The 21,367-nt window shown below is 31.4% G+C and overlaps 1 protein-coding gene across 2 annotated transcripts; it reads left to right on the top strand.

Annotated features, from left to right (window-relative positions):
• Positions 1 to 102: 102 nt before the first annotated feature.
• LOC148626231 (UV radiation resistance-associated protein-like) lies at positions 103 to 20,459 on the top strand. Of its 2 annotated transcripts, XM_088570061.1 has the most exons (17): positions 103 to 243; positions 3,171 to 3,291; positions 3,673 to 3,707; positions 4,963 to 5,026; positions 5,681 to 5,778; positions 6,299 to 6,391; positions 6,760 to 6,839; positions 8,719 to 8,824; positions 9,691 to 9,817; positions 10,738 to 10,822; positions 11,749 to 11,839; positions 12,709 to 12,769; positions 15,155 to 15,320; positions 16,211 to 16,289; positions 17,020 to 17,111; positions 17,736 to 17,816; positions 19,462 to 20,459. In XM_088570061.1, the coding sequence occupies exons 1-17, from the start codon at positions 151 to 153 to the stop codon at positions 20,423 to 20,425; spliced, it is 2,436 nt and encodes an 811-aa protein (XP_088426187.1). In that variant the 5' UTR covers positions 103 to 150; the 3' UTR covers positions 20,426 to 20,459. The 2 variants fall into 2 exon arrangements, with proteins under 2 accessions (XP_088426187.1, XP_088426188.1); XM_088570062.1 differs by lacking the exon at positions 17,736 to 17,816.
• The last annotated feature ends 908 nt before the right edge of the window (positions 20,460 to 21,367 follow it).

Raw genomic sequence — 21,367 nt, 5'->3', positions numbered from 1 at the left:
TTTATCTTCAAGTGATACTTTTAATTTTGCAGAAGTTTAGGTCACATGATCTGTAACGAGATGTTGAAAATGGTGGACGAAGTAATTGGATTTGAAGGAAGACACCCCCAATATCATTGAAGTTTACCCTGTATCATTTTCAAAAAATGAATGTCATTGAATGAAAATGGCATAATATCAACCCATAGTATGGATAGACCGGCAAAGGTTGCCCAAAGCCATTTTGAACTGTCTTCATATCAGGTACATGAACAGTTTTTAGTAGCCTAAATGCCATAATCTGCTAACATACAGCGAAAGAAATTAGCAGTAGACCTACGGACCAAGTCTATGTAAAATCAAACAGGTCAATGATGAAATTGGCTCAAGTTGCTTTAAAATGTACTTTGCTGTCTGTGAAATTATAATGGGTCTATGTTTACAAAAAAATCAGTTTCTGACAATGTACGTACGTCAAAATATGTGATGTCATACGAATTCTTTTAATAGCAATCTCTTATTAAAGTATCATAAATCCACTAGCTGAAAGCATTCTATGAACTCTGCAAAAAATTGCATTTCAACACTACAGATTTAAAAAAACATTTCAAAAAGGTCCATTTGATATGCTATGAATCTTACCATGCTACAGGCTTGTAGATTTTTTTTTCTTGTACCCACTGTGTATGTTCCCTTTCCTGTTAGCCTGCATTTAGGTCTTAAGGGCCATAAACTCAGCTTTATATGATCTTAAAGAAAACCAAATTCTAAGGGTGCACCCATATGGTTCAGACAATATGTGCATATAAATTCTAAATACCTGCATGTACATTGTTGTACATGTGTGATCCGCAGTGTTCATTCCAGACCGCGCCATTGGGGTGAATATTTTATGCAATGGCGCACAAAAAGTGTGCCATGTGGGCCCAGCAGTATTCCATAGGTCGATCTCAGAATTTCCAGAATTTTTTTGGTCATTTAAAAGTGCCAATGGCCTTGACCATTTTGATGTGAGAAATGAAAGTTACAACTTTTCTTGGTTCAAAAACGATTGAGGGGAACTTTAGGCATTGTGCATGGACACGATCGTTTCCCATGATCCTATCGATGGGACCCAGTAAATTTCAGAGAAGCCAACTGACTGAAAACAAACGGACATGGCTGGCGAACCTAGAAAATTTTGAGTGCAGATGAAACTGTTCATTGTCTGTGGGCCGTGGCAGGGGTTGATTCAATCCTGATAAGAACAGAAATATCCTAACTTCAGCTGCAACATAAAATTGAATTACAATTTAAATCAACACAATGCCATTACAGAAAAAAAACATGTACTAGTATCTCGTTTTATTCATTTGGAGTTTTATGTACCTCTGTTACCTTTCACCTAAAATGAAACTATAAAGTGTATACAAATCTGAGGTTAACTTATTTGGTGGTTGAATCTCTCCTATTATCTTAATATGACCCCTTATCATACTGTCATATTGGCCCCTTTATTCTGAAAATGACCCCCTGTTTTTCTGTCAAGGAGGCCTCTGGCCCTCTTTTGCAATTTTCTGGAATGAACACTGGGTCTGGAAATGTATATTGTGAGAGTTCTAAGAATATGTTATACCATTGCATTGCCTTTTGCTTTTCGTGATTTGACTCGTTTGAATCTCAATGTGCTTAATTAACTAAATGTGGCAATGTGAATAAGGATATCATCAAAATTACTGAACGCTAATCCAATTCATAATCAAGTCAAATCCAAAATAAACACTTGAAATATAGTGAAACCTCTCTAAACTGAACCCCTTTAGGACTTCAAAATTGGTTCAGTTTAGGCAGGTGTTCAGTTTTCCAAGGTTATAAAAAACATTTAAACTGAAACATAAGGACTGTATATAGTAAGCTGTTTCGACAGGTTTCAGTGGATATTCTGAAAGCACTTGTTACTAGGAAAGTAAAAATGAAAATTACACTTGTCTAAAAAAGGAAGCTACATGTAATTGTTCCCACTTATTGAAATTTGCCATGAATTTTATTGTGTTTTTAAATCTTTGATCTACATGTATAGTCATGTAAGCATTAGTTTTTTTATTACTAAATTGTCTACTTTCTCAAAGTGTTAAAAGCTAAATTGTTTTAGCCAAGAAAGCTGGAATTAGTTTTTTCGTCTCCATCTGCAACTTTTGTTTGACTGCTTGTTTATTATTTATCTTCGTTTTGGTTTTGGATTCATTTTTTTTGTTTTTTATTTCTCAAAATACCTGATGTTGCTGGTTAATGACTGGTATTTCCCTACTGTTTCTGAACACTACACAAAAATATAGTCCAAATGTACCGGTACTTGTAATTACTTTTATACAAAAAAAAATGTATCATTTAATACATCTTTTATAACCTGTAAATATGTTTTTGGCAAGTATTCATCTCAATAATATCTATTATTTCTGCAAATAAAATTAAGATCTAGTCTTCAAATGAACTAAAGATTTGAGGGACTCCTTTCTGGATGTTTATTAATAAATTAGCATGTAGGGGATGTAGGAAATTAAGTTCTTGCGGTAATGTGCCAAGAATCATTAAATATGCTAAGCATGTTCCATTTAATATAATTATCAGTCAAAATTTCCATCGTATCATCAATATTTTATGATTAATAAACAGGAAGTGAAGAGCAGTGATTTAATCAAGTGATTCAAATTTATAAAAAAGTGTCTAGTTTTGAAAATCTGAATATGTTGATCAAGTAAATTATTTTCTTAGCTGAAATTAGTTCCATTTGAGTACATGTATAACTGCAGTATAGGATAATACTCTGTTGAAATGTGGTTGCAAATGTTAGGGAAGTTGGGCATAGTAATTCCCACCCTTAACAGAGTTATAAATAGTAGCCTGCCCACCAGTCTGAGACTGGCTATCGGCAGTCCTGGCTAATTTTTGCAAACGTTTTTACTGCCATATAGTAAATATATTTAAAAATTGTATTCAGGACTGACTAGAATTTGAGGGAGTTTCCTAAAATGCCCTTAAATGGTTGTCTGGAAAACTAAAATACAAGTACTTAATGTAACACATGCACATGATTTAGTAAAATAGTGATGCACCTCGCTACATACAGATATTGTTGTGAATTTTTTAACAGCCTTGACTGATCAAGAATGGTAATTATAAATATGAATAAATTTTTGCTTTTTTTTTTTTAGAAAAGGCTTAGACATTTAAGATGCTTAGCTTTGAGAAATCTGTGTTGGCCTGGACACAAAGGAAAAGATCTTACAACTTTACAGTCCTATTTTACTTTGCATGCTGACCAAAAATCTGCATGTAAGTATAGTAAATTCTTGTTATACGCTTGTACAACATAATATCGGCTTTTGTGGTTATTGGGTCTTTATTTTATGGTCGTGTTACAATGTATATCACAACTTTAACATCATACATGTACTTGTATATCTTTCCTTAAAGGTCTTTTATGAAGAAATTATACTGTCAAATCTAAATATGAAATACATCAAGCTACCTTACATAAAAAAATATATATAAATGTTACCCAATACTTTTTTTTAACCATGAACCACTTTAAATTCAAATTTTGCTTGATTCATAGGCAGACAGCTGTTTACAAAACAATTACATTGTTGAGTATGTATGCTATTATGTGTACAGTATAGCATGAATAATACTATATATTCAAATGTATTGCAGTTTTCTATAAGAGTGAAAAGATTCAGGGATCCTTGGTAAGTACACATAAAATACATGTCAGAAACTTAAGTGTTTTTTGCCTTGCTGGATACTCTTTTCTTAGGCTACTGCTGTGATACTTAAGTCTTTCTAAAAAATCAGGCAGAAGGTGACTCATGCATGTCTAAAACCCATGGAATTTAGTTTTAATTCTTGTGCAGTAACAGTTACTGATCACATAACCAGTCTTAGTTTTTCAATTGGTTGTTGCGCTTCTGGAACAGGATTATAAGTCATCACTACAGAAGTTTTATGGTCATCATCATGAACTTGTGGATTGTTACAGTGTATCCATCTGCACCACAAAAACTGATTTGTTCAGCATGTCATAGTTTTCCTTTTCTCTTTCATCTACCCCAGACTTGACTTTTTATGAGCAACTGCGTGGGTGTTTCTGAAAAAGGTGAGGGGTCTGTATCTGTGGATTGCATTCTTTTGATTCCTTCTAGAATCTTGGTTCCCTTTATTTCTCATTGAGATGAAAATTGTATAGATCGTACATGAAATTGGCACTTTGCAAGAGTTATCGTTCTTGATTTAGTTCCATTGGGTAGAATTTAGTGGGAGATGAATGTACGATTTTACCGAAAGTGCAGATCTGAATACATATATGATTATTGTTATGTACAAATATAGCATATGTAGAGTAGACTGAAAAACCGTCGTTCAGTGGGTTTTTCTACATCATGAATCACTTTACCATTGGCAGTGCCTGAGTTTTATATGGACTGGTACTTAAGTTTTGGCAATAGACATCATACTTACTGTACTTAACTTGGTCTGACTTTAACTTCATCCATTAACAGAATAAATTTTTGATCAAAGATGTTAAAAGCATCATATCTTTACCTATTAAAGTAGCTGTTATTCTTACAATATATGTACATGAAACATCGCTGAAATATTGCTGCTCGAGCGTTAAACCCCAACAATCAATCAATCATGTACATGAAACAACTACATCTGTTGTGTGCACATTTTTGGAAAAAAATCTATTCCAAACTTCAAACAATAATGCATCATAACAAGTTTAATGAACAATGCTTTGAGTGTCCATAGCCTATCTTTTATACAGGTGTGATGTATCTAATCTGCATTCAACAGTTGCTGCAAAAAGTTTGTTCAACTCATATTTTTGGGCTTGAGATCACTTATAACTCAGGCCATCTCCCCTGTCAATAAATTTAACATTGTGTGTATTATGGAGATTGTCATGACTGTTTTATGGTTAAATTTGATTTCATATTTTAGAATCCTAGTTGGCAAAGTTTTGACATCAGTAGATATGAAGATGCAATCAACACTAGATCAAGGTGTATCCTTTTAAAACAAAGGTTTCCATATACATGTATACTAAAAAGTAGCTTATGAGTGCAGACATTATCTATGGATATGTGTGCTTGTTAACTTGTCTCTCTATCCCATTTTTTAGACCATAATTCTTTATACATATGTAAATCTTGATATGCACATTCAAGAAAATATTTGTTTTAAACCGAAATCATATGACTTTCCCGTATATATGCTCCAGTATATGAAATTATGAGTTATTACTAGTCCATGAGGAAACATTTTCCTTGTTATTTATTTTTATACCAGTACATGTATTTTCATGTGAGTTTTACCAATATAGCTTCAGTGGCCTCAGGGTAGTGTGCTTGCCTAGACTATGGAAGGTTGTGGGTTTAATCCCTGGCCGAGTCACACTGAAGACTTTAAAAAGTTGGTAGTCACTGCTTCTCTAAGCACATGGTATCTAAGGGGATAGAGTAATAACTGGATGACTTGTCAGCATGTCAGTCTACTAAAAAGCAGGGTCTGTTTGATTGGCAATCCTTGTCATCCTGAAATGCCATATGATGATAAACAATTATCATTTTATCAAAACCAATATAAATAGGAAGCTTCTAACTTGATATGTACTATACTTTTTATCAACCGTACAAACTGTTTCCTTGACAACAACAAGGTCTGGTAGTAAAAGTATGGGTTGGAATCAAAGACAAGTTTGATCTGCTAATAGACTGGGATATCAACCTCATGGGGCTTGTTTACTTTGCTGACAAGGTAGAGTATGACTTTAATTTTCAAGAGGGGTCATTACGAGCTTTTAAGAGCTCATAGTCATTTACCAGTAGTTTCAATGAATTCTAGTTATAATTTATTTAATTTTAAAGAATCACTAAAATACCTGTAATTATTTGATTAACATACTGTTTACAAGGGACAAAACTTGCAATTAAGCTGTTTTATGAGAAGGACTCAGTGTATATATATTACCTCCATTAAACAATACAGTTAAATTTGATGAAAATTTATATATTTTTGGTAGAATGTTATATGACCTAAAATGGGATGTCAATATAGATTTTCTACAAGTAGGATAAAATTTAAAAAAAAAAAGAATAATATTTTAGTAGATTTGATTAATATACTACATTATAATTTTTGGAAAGTTTGTCACCAACTTTGTTAACATTAATAAGCAATGAATATGATCATTTATCATGTACATTTATCTGTATTTTTTTCAGCTCCAACAAGATTCAGTAAAGCATGGATCTAACTCTCTAGTTTTTGTTTTCAGCTCCAACAGGATTCAGTAAAGCATGGATCTAACTCTCTAGTTTTTGGAATGTTTGACAAGTATTTCATTGCTCCTGAACTAAACTTTTCAGAGGTAAGTATCTTGACTAGTGATAAAAAAAAATGCAGTCATATAGTGGTATCATGCTGTTGTTGTCACGGTTGTTGTCATCATTATAGTCTGTAGACACTTCATGTCTGTACAATAACTTGAGTATTATTGTTTCAATCTTTATAAAAGTTTACCACAAGGTGCCATATCTCAATAGGAAGCCTGGGCATGATTTTGGTAGTTATGACTTGAACTTGACTTAATATTTTATTAGAATCATTTTAGGGTTTCCATAGGGGTATTTTGCTGTCATAAAAGATATTTCAAGTAATTTTTTTTTAATTTACCTTTGTACTTGACTCTAGTGATGTGTAATTTTTAATTTGATATATCTTTTTTTTACATTATAGAAACCAGAACTAGTTGGAAATGTCATGTCAGTTGACCAATCAGCTGTTCGTAATTCATACAGAACAACATCAGTGTCAAGGTAACTTAAGTTTTAACTCATTTTTAAAGAAGTATAATTTCATTTGATTTGAAGGAAGTTTCTGATTGGTTGGTTCTCTTTGAGGACACCAAGTTATTTTGTGTAAATTGCTTTGGCACTATGACTTTATCAGCATCAACCTGTCTTATCTCCAGGAGACAAACAATTCCAAAGATAACATTAAATAAACCTATTCTTAATATTTGGATTTGAATCTGTTAAATTATAGGGAATGTTTCTATTTTTGAACTTGTTATACATAATAGCCTGGTTTAGGCTGTTTAAACTTTATTTATAAGCCACTTCACAGTTTATAAGTGTAAACTGCTGCAAACCAGGTTATTTTGAATAAAATGTTTACAAATTTGAAGCATTCCTTAAATCTTAAGACCCAGGAATTATATTCTAGAAAGTAAAAGGTAAACATGAAGAGGAAACAAAAAAATAGAGACTGAGTAACAAACAGAGGATAAATACAGGAAAATAAACCAAAATAAAGACATATCCAACAACAATAAACAGTTATATTTTAATGAACGCTTTAAAAGAAGCACTCCAGATAAGAATTATGTGAAGAGTAATTCATGGTTGGAAAGCTTTCATATTTTTATTTTTGATATTTTGTTTAATAATATAGTAAACATAAATTAACATGTGGTTTTTCATATAACCCTTGTTCTTATGCAATAAAAATTATATAGAATTCAAAGGTAAGGGAGATAACTTTGTAAATGACACTAAAATACAATAGAATCTGTTGATTTTCAATGTGGATTACCTCCTAAGAGCTGATAAATTGGAATGAATAATTATACATTTCGTCATACTGACCTATAATGCAACTTATTAACAATAATAAAAATGTGTAGCTCTTTTGGAGTGTATCACATATTACAGAATTTGCATGATTCTTCCAAAGACTACTACTTAATTATTTTCTAGTACTTCAATTCACTCAACTGTTCATACATCATAATAATTAAAAACTGAAAAATTGATAAGAAGATATGAATACAAGAGTTCTGTAAACTATATATATTAACCCTGTAAAAGCAAAGTTATTGATAGTTTTAACCACTTTAAATGAAGAAAAAAAATGGTTATTAGTTTGGCAATATACCTGTACGGTGGGTCAGTGGGCCAATGTCAAACTTTGTCTGGTCAATAATTTGAAAAGAACTGATCTGATTGGTTTCAAATTTTATGACGATTTTTTTGAAATAAAAATAAAGGTTAAATTTGATTTTTTTATGTATCGCTTTTTCTTGTTTGCAAACGGTGGCCATATTTATTGTAATAACAAGTTTAAGAAGAATTTGCATCTCAATGATGAAGACTTTACAATTTACAAGTGGTTTATCTAAAATGGTTTCTGTGTCTCAAATCACCATTCCAGGCATGTAATACAAATATAATCATTGAGTTTACATTGATCAACCAACTTGTATTTATGCAGGAAAATCCAGAATGCTGTCTCTTTGATCCTCTTGTTTTTCGGTCAGATTTCACAAGTGAAAATAGGGTTTTGGTATGGTGAATGTTTGTCAGGGTGCATGTAGGAAAATTACTTTTGTAACACTTCTCTGCAACTACTAATCACAGCCTTATGATATTTGGTATCAAGCATCAGCTACAGGTCCCATTTCTTTGGATCTAATTTTAGGCCTCTCAAATATCTACTTCCCGTTAAACGAAATTTGTCCGTGTATGTCTTTGATCCATTTTTTCCTAAATTTGTACACTAACAAGGACTGTCTATGTCATATTGTGTTAGCTTATCAACTTTAATAGTAAACTAAAAAAAAAACATAAAAGAATCAAATAAAACTATGTCAAGGAAAGAGAAATTCAGTTTAGAGTTCTATTTCTTTTTTTTCAGGATATATACTGTACTAAGAGCTACCAAACAAACGCAGGCAACAGTGAACAAGTATTACAGATGTATTGAAGATAAATTACTCTCCTCACAGGAAAAAGCTCAAAAGGTATGAATGATGTCAGGAATGCATTTACATACAATAAATGTTTTAATTTAAATGGATTCTGTCATTTCAACATAGTCCTGGGTATAAAGTTCTGTGATTTCAAAAATGATTAACTTTTTTCAGTGTTAAAAAATCATTTTCATAGGTAATATTATCCAGGCTTACCTTTTTCACCATGAAAATTGAAGTGTTTTACTAATTGTCAGATATGGATGTATTGAAAATGAAGTGTTGCTTACCCAATCATATTTATGCTCTCGGTTTTCAAGGAATTTTAGATGCTCATTTTGCTTTTTCTTTTTAAGTTCTAATTGTGGTTTTTCTTTTTCCTGAAACACTTAGTAGAGTTTTGAATTCTAGTCTGTTGATGTGGATTAACTTATGCATGAAAATAGTTATCCCTAAGTTGATTAAATTTCACATGATTATAGACTTCCATGAGTGGTGGATTCCATAGGTGAAACTGAAATGTATTGGATGTGAGTTTCAGGAAGCTGACCCTCAAAATACTGTAAATAGTAAGGGTTTCTTTCATATCTGAAAAATGTTCAGATTCCTAGTCCAAAATGAAACAAATTTGTTTTTCTGATGAGATATAACTTGTATTTAAAGTTCAGGATATAATCAATGTTAATTGTATATAAGATTTTTCTGCTGGGTAAAAATTATCCACTAGGTATGTCTTGTACTATCTTGACAAGTTATCCAGTGGATAAAGCTATGCACAACACAGCCCGGGTTGATAACTTACCACTTCCCCTGATAATATCAGTATCCATAACACTCTTAAAGTTTTTAACTGGGCAGAGGGGATACAAAGATTTAATTTTTGAGACTATGTTACCAATTTTTTTTTTTATTTTAAGCTGTCATCAAGAGAAGCCTTGCTGTTGAAGAGAGCTCAGATGAGAAATGAACTAGACTGGCAAATGACCAAAGTCCAGACTGCAAAGGATGATCTTGACAAAATGAAAATTCTAAAAAAGCAAAAAGGTAGGAGTTGATACAGAGTTAGTTAGAATTTCTCTGACCCTGCAACCCTCCTCTATTTTTATGGATATTGATATGTCGGATAAGGGTCAGAACAATGTGCATACAAAATGTACAAAAAGTTGAAGATTCAGCAGTACCGCATAGTCTGAATTTCCTTTTACCCTTCAACCCTCCTTTTTAAAATTTTTTGTCTTATGTTATGCAAATGAGAAGAATTTTTTACATGGATAAGATGTGAAATATTTTTGTTATTTGAGTTTTTGTGCGATTAACAGGTATGCGATTAAGTGGAATTCACTGGGTTAAATTTGAATGATTGAATATGTAAATTCGGATAAAAATATTGATTTGTAGCCTGCAGTCTTGGTGCCATTTGACAGTGCATGGAAGGTAGATTACAATATCATTATTAAAAAATTGTCATTATCAATTTAAGATTTAACTATGGTAAAAACAGATTTCTTTTTTGAATGTTTAAGTAGCACTTAACATAAGAATCATGCAAAATGTACTTCATGGTTGGAAAGCCTACTTATTTTTATTTTTTCATATTTTGTTGAAGATATCATGATAAAAATAAAGTAACATGTGACTTCTCATATAACCCTTGTTCATGGGAGATAAAAGTTACATAGAATGTACTGTAGAATTCAAAATTAAGGGAGATAAATAATGACACCAAAATACAATAGAAACTGTTGGATTTACCATGTGGATTATCTCCTGAGAGCAGACAGATTGGAATAAATAATTATACATTTCATCATACAGACCTGTAAAGCAAATTAATAACAAAAATAAAAATATGTGGCCTTTTTTGAGATGTATCACATTTTACATAATTTGCATGATTCTTACAATGACTGCTACTTAAATTTTGAATCAACAACAATAAAACAGTATGTATATTGCATTTACAGAGGATGAAATCAATGAAAAGTTTAAACAGTTGAAGAAAAAAAGAGAAGAACTTAGTGAAAGTAAAAGAAGTTATCATCAAACAAGGTAAAAGAAGTATAAACACAGTCAAAAAGGAAATTTCAGAGGAGTTCGTTCACTTTATTTTAGAAATGACCCCTAATTTCAGTGGGCAATTACTATGTCAGTATGTTGTGCAAGAAAATTTTACTTTTATGAGGCACAGTTTTGAGATAGATGTTATATTTATCTGTATCTTTTAAATAGTTAAAATTTTATTTTTATTCTTTTATCATTATAATATCTCCTCTTTAGACCCATCTTGTCTGTCTGTCTGTCTGTCCTCATTTCTTGTAAGTGCAGTTCCTCTTAAACTGCTCAAAGGATTTTGATGAAAATTAAGAGGAAGGTTTTGCATCAAAGGAAGATGTGCATACAGGATTAAAATTGATTTTGGAAGAATCCAGAGGGAGATTATCCTACTCAAAGTTATTACATGATAAAATGTTGTAAATGCAGCTCCTCCTAAACCAGGCAAAGGATTTTGATGAATTTTATAGGAAGGTAAGGCACAAAACCATTGTCAGAGGACTCAAAAAGTGAGATAATCCAACTTAAAGGTTCAATTTTTAACTTCATTTGAAATTGGTGTGTTCATATTTTGACATTATTTTATGAATATAATCTTTTTTGCAATTATTTGCTACTGAAAAATTGCTTCTAGAAATAAAAGAAATAAAAATAAAAATTAAGTTATTGTGAATCTAATTTTTGCTTTATTAACCTATAGGTTCAAGTGTATTCCAAGTCTTTTTGAGTACTAAGTTGAAACAAAAGAAGAAAAATATTTTATACAAAAACCTATGAAAGGTATATTTCCATATTTGCAGCCAAAAACCTGCATAACACAAAGTCAACATATAAAACAAAAAATTAGAAAGTATGTGAGGAAATCACAACCTTACAACAGCATTTTAAAATAACAATAGTAATAACCAAATTTTGTATTGTAGAGAAAGTTTTATTAAAGAAGAGGCTCAGTGGAAGATAAGAAGAAAACAGTTAATAGGAGAGCTAGCTACATATGTCTATCCTATTACTGAAGTAAGTTTTTGTAATAGCTCATTCATTGTTGGATTAAACACTGTTTACCAGAATTTATGGAAGTGTAAAATCAGACCATTCAGTCACAAAACAAATCAAAGTCTGAAGGATTTTAAGTGAACGGTCAGATTTTACACATCCATAAATTCTGGTGAAACAGTATTTAAACCTTATAATTCCAATTCCCAACTATCCAAATTATATTAATTGTAATTTTTTTAATGCTCTCATTAAGTGAAATTGACATTGCAAATGGTGGCATTCAATCAACAATGTGGTTGTCAGTTTCAATATTCAAAGTATTTACGGGCTACTGATAACTATTTTTTCAAAAATTTTTGTTTTGAACATTCAGTTCCGAAAAATGAATTGAATATAGCAGATAATACTGTTTTAAACCTCTAAACATTTCTCTCTTTTGTTGAAGCGATGGTCGACATGTTGTTTAAGATATGTACATGGCATTTACACTATTGTAGAAACTGTCATTGCCAAGGTCGTAAAAGGTGAACAACCAATCATATTGCACGAAAAAAGCATATAATAATAATATTGGAATTATGATAAATTTTGTACAAAAGTTGTCACGAAAACAATACTTTTTTGATGTGTCTAAACCATTAATAGTGTAGGAAACTCTTTAAATTAAGGTGTTGCTTTTAAAATAATATTCTTTAAAAGTAAAGCACAATAATTTTGAATTATTTATGTCCTTAGTATTAATCAGTCTTAGACTTCTTTTTTACTTTGAAGGTAGACCTCAAGTTTTTATACGTTATGTTGCATTGAATAAATGAGCTTGAAGTCAGTCAAAAATCATCATACTGCAACCATCAATTTACTTAATTAACTTATCTTTACTTAAATAGAACAAGACGTCTGATAGTTTTATATGTAATGTAAAGTTACCAGACTCTGAAAGTTTTCAAGGTAAGAGAGTTATCCACTGGTAAGGTACTTAAATTCGTGGGTATCAGTTTTCAGGGTGTTGAAATTTGTTGGTAAATTTAATGCCCGAGAGTATCTTTTTTCAAAAGAAAATTTACTTACATGCAGAAATTGGATTTAAAGTTTGAGTAACCATTAAAGCAACAGTCATTAGTATCGCATATAAAAAACAAAAACATTAACAAAAGCAAACAAACAAACAAAAAATTTTAAAAAGCAGTTCATCCACAGTATTTATTGTGCACACTATGGTACATTTTATGCTAAGTTAAAAAAATTATTGGTTGTGATAGGGTTTGTAAGTCTCATCATGTGACAACGTGATTTCACGAGATTGGGTCCTAGTCTACCATTCAAAAGCATGAAGACTTGTCATTTAGAAAGCGTTGAGTTCAGTGTTGAGGGCAAAACATCTTTTTGTGTTAAAAAATACTGATAAAAAATAACAAATATCTATTTCTACATGATAAAAAATGTATTAAGAAAAAACATAAAATTGAAGATTTTGCATTGTTATACAGTGTTTCGAGTACCCGGAAGTAAACAATAAACTGCAGAACAGTCTTCGGTTTTCAATACTTTATACGTCATAAATTCCTGTAAAGAAAATGAAACTAGAACAAGACTTACATACCCTATTCATACATGTGATAAAGTTATTCCTTCAAAACTGGAGATTTGTTTTTTTTTTCAGCAGGAGATTTGATTTGAAATCTGGAGGTTTTTTATTGGCATTTTTTTATGTGGCGTAAAATGTTAAATATGTGTGAAACTTATGGAAAACCTTGCATTAAAGGGAAAGACCACCTTTGCATTAAGTTAGGCTCTTATGATAAATCATACCCACGTAAACAAAAATAAGTAACCTTTAATGCAAAATGGGCTTTTATAAAATGCTCAGGGCTGTGCAAAGTTCAAAATCCTTGAAATATAAGTGGATAGCCATCTTGCAGAACTCTCCTTTCTGAAGGAAGATCATAGTCAGGACTTTATTGATTTTTACTGATAGCTTACGATTGGCTCGTGACGTCACTAAGTCGGTTTGGTACTGATACAAGTACTGCAATTTGTAATATGTAAACAAAGAGTATTCCGTAAATAATTCTACGGTCCTGTTTATCTAATCACCAAAACATGATGACTTGTCAAGCTTACGATTGTACGAATGATAAAAGAGCAATGTTCTAAAAGTTTTTTTTACCAGCAACACGAACATTCTTTGGAAGTAGACATAAGATTTTCCTTACAAATACTAGTCATCTGGCTGCAAATCCTGTTGTTCATCAATGATGTCTGACATTTGCTTACATATTGTTCCTCAATCTTTCTATTTATTTTGGGTTGAAATTATAGGGAAAAAGCCCCAAATTTGTTATTTCTTCAGACATCGTAATCAATTACCTACAAATGTATTTACTTTCACTTTACAAACTGACTTTGTGACGTCACAGTTCAACCGATCATGGTGGCGCCCATAGGCGCGGGAATTCAAATTTCTTAACAATAAATCTCAATTAATTAAGAAATGGAAATTATTTTGTTTCGATTTAATTTTCATGAATATTTAGCAGATTATTTTCGATATTTATGACTTGTACAATAACATGGTCTTCTCCTTTAAGTCTGTTTTTATGAGAAAAAAAAAATGCTGAATACTCTATTTGGATAGTTTGAATGACCCTTTTGATGGATTAACACTTAAACATTTTAATGTTTTTATTTATTAATGACGATATTTACATAACAAGAACAGCATAAACATAAATAACTGTCTATTTAAAGTGTCATCATTACTTTATAGCTACTAATAATTAAATCATTTTCTTTTAGAAGTTGTCACTATAATGTATTCATTAGAACAAGTTGATTATTCAGAGCTTAATGAATGTGATTTTAAAATTTTCTATACATTGGCCTGGAAAATTCCTTATTTACAATGGTGAAAATGTAAAATGATAGTTTTTTATTATGGCCACTAATATCCAGTGGCAATAAAGTGAAATTAACAAAAAATTTCAAAATATTTTTAAACTGACAGTTGTGGCTTACATATTGATCTTGCTTTGGGTTTTTTATGGTCTTGAGTCCCGGTCTTTCATGAATGTTCATTACAGAGTTTATATTAGTATCTCTAGCTGTTAGTTAAACCAACTGCTGTTGGTGGTGGAGTCCAGAATTTAAGGTACTTATCAAAAGACCTTGGTTAGAGTATATCCAACTAGTGGGTCTGTAGTGGCTGGGCTGCTGTGTTGACACTCTGACTTGTCCCAGCACCATGTGAGTATGGAAACATTTTCTAATTCTACCCAGTTAGGAAGGGTGCACACAGTAGAATAATGTACATGTAGTTATGTATTGTCTGTTTAGGTTGTGATGATACTCAAATTGCTGTTGCCCTTGGTTACACAGCTCACATGGTTCTAATGATGTCACACATTCTTGATGTGCCATTACGTTACCCCATAGAACATAGAAGTTCAAGGACACAGATTAAAGACCACATACATCATAAATTGACAGAAAAAGATAATACGTAAGTATTGGTTTGATACAAGGTTTGAGAAGTCTGTGTCTACTTTATAAGTACTAATAAATTTAAAACTCAGGCACTGATAATAGTAGAGGAGATGCAATGTGCAGGAAAAGCCACTGAACAAAAGATGCATTTTCAATCTACATTCTCCATATTTTGAATGTGATCATTATTTAGAGTCTGAATTGTATTTATGTTCCGACTCTAAATAAAGCTTACTTACTCTATTACTTATGTAAAAGATTTGTTTTTGGTGAAAATCATGTATTCAGTGCCAACCAATTAAAAAATGTTAACTCTTGCAAACTGCAAATTTCATACACAATCTGTATAAGTACAGCAACCAAATGACAAACTATGTCACGTTACATGGTTTGTGACTATTTCTGAATTAGAAATAATAGTAAATTTTGTTGGTTTTGACTTGCAAGGATCATAGGGTGAATGTTTGTTCAGTTTTGAAAAAACGTGGTAAGTGTCCGTTTTTGTTTTTGTTTTTTTTTTTAAATAAAGCGCCCATTGTCTGTTTTTTTTTAAGTAACGTGGTGAGTGTCCATTGTCTTTTTTTTTTGAATAACACGGTAAGTGTCCATTGTCTTTTTTTTTTAAATAACACGGTAAGTGTCCGTTGTCTTTTTTTTTTTAAATAACGTGGTAAGTGTCCATTGTCTTTTTTTTTTAAATAACGTGGTAAGTGTCCATTGTCTTTTTTTTTTTAAATAACACGGTAAGTGTCCATTGTCTTTTTTTTTTAAATAATGTGGTAAGTGTCCGTTGTCTTTTTTTTTTAAATAACACGGTAAGTGTCCATTGTCTTTATTTTTAAATAACGCGGTAAGTGTCCGTTGTCTTTTTTAAATAGATTTATTTTATTTCTATTCTTATTGCAGATTCCCTCTTTATTCCAAAGGAAAAGAGAAATTTTATTTTAATTATGGAGTTTATCTTCTCAACAAAAATATTGGTCAGGTAAACATTTACTTCAAACTTAATCTATATTGATGGTTGCTGTTTGGCTTGATTTCTATGTTATGTTAGTTGTACAAATGTTTAGGTACATAACCAAATGTACCCCATATGATAATCATATGGTGCTTGATCAATATGATTATGAATATGGTGGCTGATTGATATGATTATGAATATGGGGGTTGATTGATATGATTATGAATATGGTGGTTGATTGATATGATTATGAATACGGTGGTTGATTGATATGATAATCATATAGTAATCATATAATAACTTACATATGATAGTCATATGATTCATATAAGTATTATGCTTAATTCAGATCATAATTGTAAGTTGCAAAGTGTAATTAAGATTCCCAGGTAAGGCAGCTTTGGCTCTTCATATATTTAATTTTTCCATTTTTTTCACCAACTTTACCACTTTAAATGAAATATCTATTATGATATTGTAGTTTTTCAACAGTCTTATGAAGTTATGAGCGTTCAATTTTCAGGGTAAAATATTCTTTAGGGATAATTAAAATCCCATTAAGGGAATTTTGGTTATTGTTAATCACCTTATGCAAAAAGGATTGGGACTCTGTGTGTGTATGTGTGTGTGTGTGTGTGTCTTTGTCCCTGGATTACATTCTTTTGACTACCGCTATAACCTTGGTTCCCTTGATTACTCTTTATTTTTATACTTTTGTAACTAAAGGATTAAATTTGAATGTATTTCTTTTCAGCTTCGTTTTTACTGTGGAATGGGGACAGCTGACCTGAGAACCACATTACAAAATATCAAAACCTTACTAGAACTAAGACTTGGAACCAAAGTGTAGGTCTAATGTACTGTTAAAGTATTATTGTTTGCTGGGGTGTCAGTTTTCTTGGTTTTTGTCGGTAGGTTTCCTGCAAAAAGGAAGTTTCCTCTTCATTTATGAGATAAAGTTGTCAAATCAACAAATTAAAGAATATACGAATTGATGTTTTTCTACATACCACAAAAATTGATACACAAGAACCCACAAAAAAAGTGCTTTCACAGTATGTGTTGTAGCAATTAATTAGTTACCAGTTTATTGACAAGTTATTTTTATTCACTTTAATAAGACAATACTGTGAAAGAACTTTTGTTAGTTGGGTACCAATTTTCGTGGTTTTCGTGGGTAGACCAAACCACAAAATTTAGTTCCCAACGAATAAGAGATTCCCACTGAAAATATTCAAACCAAGAATTCAAGAATCCATCAACTTGTTTTTCTTTCTTGATCCACGAAAATTGATATCCACGAATTAAAGTACTTTCACAGTATAAGAAAAAAACAGACACTTAAAAGTAGGTGTAGTCTGAACAAGTCCTTCAGGTTTACATAGTCTACCATTTATTGTTTAGTTTCTTTTTGTATTATTTTAGTTAATTTGTAGTATTTATTGTGTTATTTCTGTTTTCTTGGTCTAGTCTTTGTTCCCAGATTATGAATATCCTGTTCCTTGTTCAAATCAATGGTCTCCTTGCCTTTTATCTGCAACAAAAATTAAGGTTTGTAGGTAACCAGATCAATATACTGTTTAGGGTGAAGTTTTGGTAATATAATATGTTGATTTTGAGATAACCAAAAGTAATATAAGTAGTGTAATCTGCTGTTGTTTTTAAAAAGATTGTATGGTACCAATACTTTCATTATTGTTTTAAAATTCCTTATTTCTGTTCTAAATTGTCTTATGCAACCTTTGAAAAAATGTTTCAGCCATAGGCCTTCTTCAGTTTCCTGTCCCGCTATATTTTTCAGAACAGCAAAAATTTGAATCACATTTTCAGCTATAGTGACAAAGTTACAATTAAGTGTAATTGTTTGTAAGAATCGGGCAAAATGGGAAAAATCAGAAGCATGCATCTCAAAACCCCATGGATGAAACAACAAATTATCACTAAAGGATGCTTTTTCTATTTAAAAAAGACCTTTATTTGATCTCTGCATTTTTGGATTTGCTCAGAAAATTTTCAATAGAATCTTAGAAAAATGAGGTTTTTGACAGAGTTATCTGCCTTTGAAATATTTATTTTCAGTGCATTTCAATGAAATTGTAACTCAATTGTCTAGCATAATAAGGAAAATCTTGTCTGTTATGATGCAAATAGTCAAATTACACTATCAGAATGATGGTTTTTTATACCATGTTTCACCTACAGCCTGATTCTTACAGGGACTTACACTTAATAATTCATGCAAGAATCTGAATTGGCAGTAGTATTTTGAATTGATACAAGCTGTGTTGTCTTTTCATTGCTCTGGATATGGGTATGACAACATGTTATGTTTAAAGGAAATGTTTTATTTAATGATAAGACTAAACATTTCTTTATTCAGTTATTTTGTCTTATCTGATTTCAATGAGGAATGAAAAAAAATCACTTGTGTTCACTTTGAAATAGAACAAATGTTAAGTATCAAATTTTAAAAGTAAATATGGTATGCTAGATATAAATAGAGGGGAGCCACACAACCTCTTAAAGACTTATGCTCCTGTGCCCCTCTTCATATTTTCAATATACCCTGATGGCATTTTGATAAACATTGTCATTCATGCCATCTCTAGATGTAAAAAAAAAACGTTGCAAGTAAATTCCTTTTTCCTTTAAATGCCACATATACTTGGTGAATGAATTGGCAGTAACAGGACACTGACTTGACATAAAACTGATAATATAGATGAGGCTTAGAATTGCATGAAAATGTGAGACCATGCTGAGCTTTTTACTGGTTCCAGCCGAATTTGTATATCAAAGATTTTGTCAAGTCAGTTCATGTTATTGTCTTTTTATTGCAACAAAAATGTAACAAAAATGTAAAAGAAAAACCACATTTTAAAATATAAAAAAACAATATGTTTTTATCCAAAGAGGGACATCGTGGCAGCTTTAATACAATGTAACATTTGTGATTTCATAAGAGAAATTTTATTAGTCAGTGACCGTATACTACTTGTAAGTATAGGGTTGATGTATTTTGACTGCTCATATAGAATGGTTGCAGTATAAAAACAATTTGACAAAAGCTTTGTGCCTGTGATATATCTAGTACATTACACACTTATGTATTCTCTTCCTTTGCCCCTCTGACATTTAGTATGTTTAAAATGCCTACACTTTAAAAAAAAATATTTATGTTTTAATTATTTTTTAGAGATACTCAAAGTAGGCTTCAAAAGCCTCATCCTGATCACAAAGAGAGAAATCACAGTGATATTGACACTCATAGCTCTCTTGCATCAGGAGGTAGATTAAGTGCCCCTGATAGTGCAGACATGTTGACCTTTGACACTGTTTTGACGGGTACCAAAACTGAAAAGCTGAGGAGAGAAAATGATAGCTTTACCAATCTTAGCTCTGTGAATTCCAACAGCAACAGACATGAGGATCCTGGGTCCGAAGATGTTTCTTTTAATCCCTCACCAGAAGATAATTTCTTCAAAATTTCCATTCCAGTTTCTGACAAAGTTGACATATTGAATAGTATAGAAGCTCTTGATAGTACTCTGAAGTTAACTGAGTTGGCTGATAATGATGAACCAGATTCAAAACCTTTACAATTTGAAGTTCCTGATTCATTAGATGAAAAACCGAGAACTGATTCAAACTTATCCAATGCACTTTTAGGAGGACAACACATGATTTTAGAACACCAAATATCTAACATGTCAGAAACAGAATACCATCAGCAACATTCCAGTTTTAAGAGATTTTTGAGTATTGGAGTTGGTGGTTTAAATTCTGATAATTCATCAGAACAGAATAGTATGAATTCTACTAGTCAGGGAACATTGGATGAAAACTCTGAGGATAAATCTAACGGCATTGTCGACCAAGCTGATTCCTTAGGCTCTCCTGTTGTGTATGACAAGATAGGGGAAAGTCATGTCCAAAAAGATTTTGCTGGCTCAGAATCTGAATTGTGCAATAATAATGTCACAAACAACGCTGATTTCCATCAAGACGAGGAAACCTGTGATGAAACTGAATCTTCTGTTCATATGGCAACAGAGAATGATTACCCAGAATTCCAGAGAACTTTTAAAACATTGTCTATGAAACAAACAGACAAAATTGAGAATGAAAAGCAGGCCACAAACTCAATAGATGAATTGTGATAGTTATTTTGCTTAATAAATAATTTTACATAGATTTGGATATTATTTGTTTCACAATTTGCATTCTTTTTCATCCATAAATTTTTGAATTGAAATTCTTGCAAAAATTGGCTGAGGAATGAAGGATATTCCATATTTGCCATCAACAAAAGTGTTTGTGGATCTGTATGAAATTAATACTTGTTAAACTTTGGAAGTTCATATGGGAGATTTTGATGTATGGATGTAAAATTCAATTAATTAGTATTTTTTCTCTAAAGAAAATAGTAATTTTAGCCAAAAATCTCTCACAAGTCTTACATCTTTATGTGGTAGATTCTTATTTATTCATTGATTTTGTGGAACTTTACCCCCTACTGGGATAGGGTAAACAGGTATGGAAATTTCAGGAGCATGATTCCATAGCCAAAATCCCTTGCTTTATGAATCTATTAGTTTGAACTTGACACAAAAAATGTGCGGAGTATAGAATAATGTGTTCTACACTTTATTTGAAAGTGTAAAATTTCTTGAAACATTTCTATTAGCCTATATTATATACAGATAGAAGGGACTTGAAATGGTTATCCCATATATAATGTTATTTCAGGATAAACACATTTGTCTGCAAATTTCCTTTGTAAATGAATCCTTGGCAAAAAAACAAGAATTATTGGTCAAAAACAACAAATCATCCTACAAAAGCGGCTTGTTGGATGACAAACATACCCTCTGTGATATTGTTTATAATTGTCCCTAACTACAATGTTTCAATTTAATTATAACTGTTCTATTATAAAACCGTTCTAAATCGACTATCCAGAAAATGCGGAAAGTTATTAAGTGTCAGTCTTTGCAAGAATCAGGCAGTGGGTGAAACATGGTATGAAAAAAACCCCGTCATTTTGATAGTGTAATTGGTCTTCTTGAATGATCAGAATCGAAGAAAAAAAACAAGATAGT

The sequence above is a fragment of the Perna viridis genome, chromosome 2, assembly GCF_037379345.1.
Source record: "Perna viridis isolate PV_CMFRI_1.1 ecotype Kerala chromosome 2, ASM3737934v1, whole genome shotgun sequence".
In the NCBI taxonomy this organism is placed as follows: domain Eukaryota; kingdom Metazoa; phylum Mollusca; class Bivalvia; order Mytilida; family Mytilidae; genus Perna; species Perna viridis.
Note: the sequence above shows the minus strand (reverse complement) of the source record. Positions and strands in the feature narration are given on the sequence as shown.

Bases quoted from the DNA above. Each gene is read 5' to 3' on its own strand.
- LOC148626231 (XM_088570061.1), top strand. From the start codon at position 151: ATGTCATTGAATGAAAATGGCATAATATCAACCCATAGTATGGATAGA. The intron at 6,392-6,759 runs GTAAGTATCTTG...TTTACATTATAG, and splicing joins CTGAACTAAACTTTTCAGAG to AAACCAGAACTAGTTGGAAA. The intron at 11,840-12,708 runs GTAAGTTTTTGT...TTACTTAAATAG, and splicing joins ATGTCTATCCTATTACTGAA to AACAAGACGTCTGATAGTTT.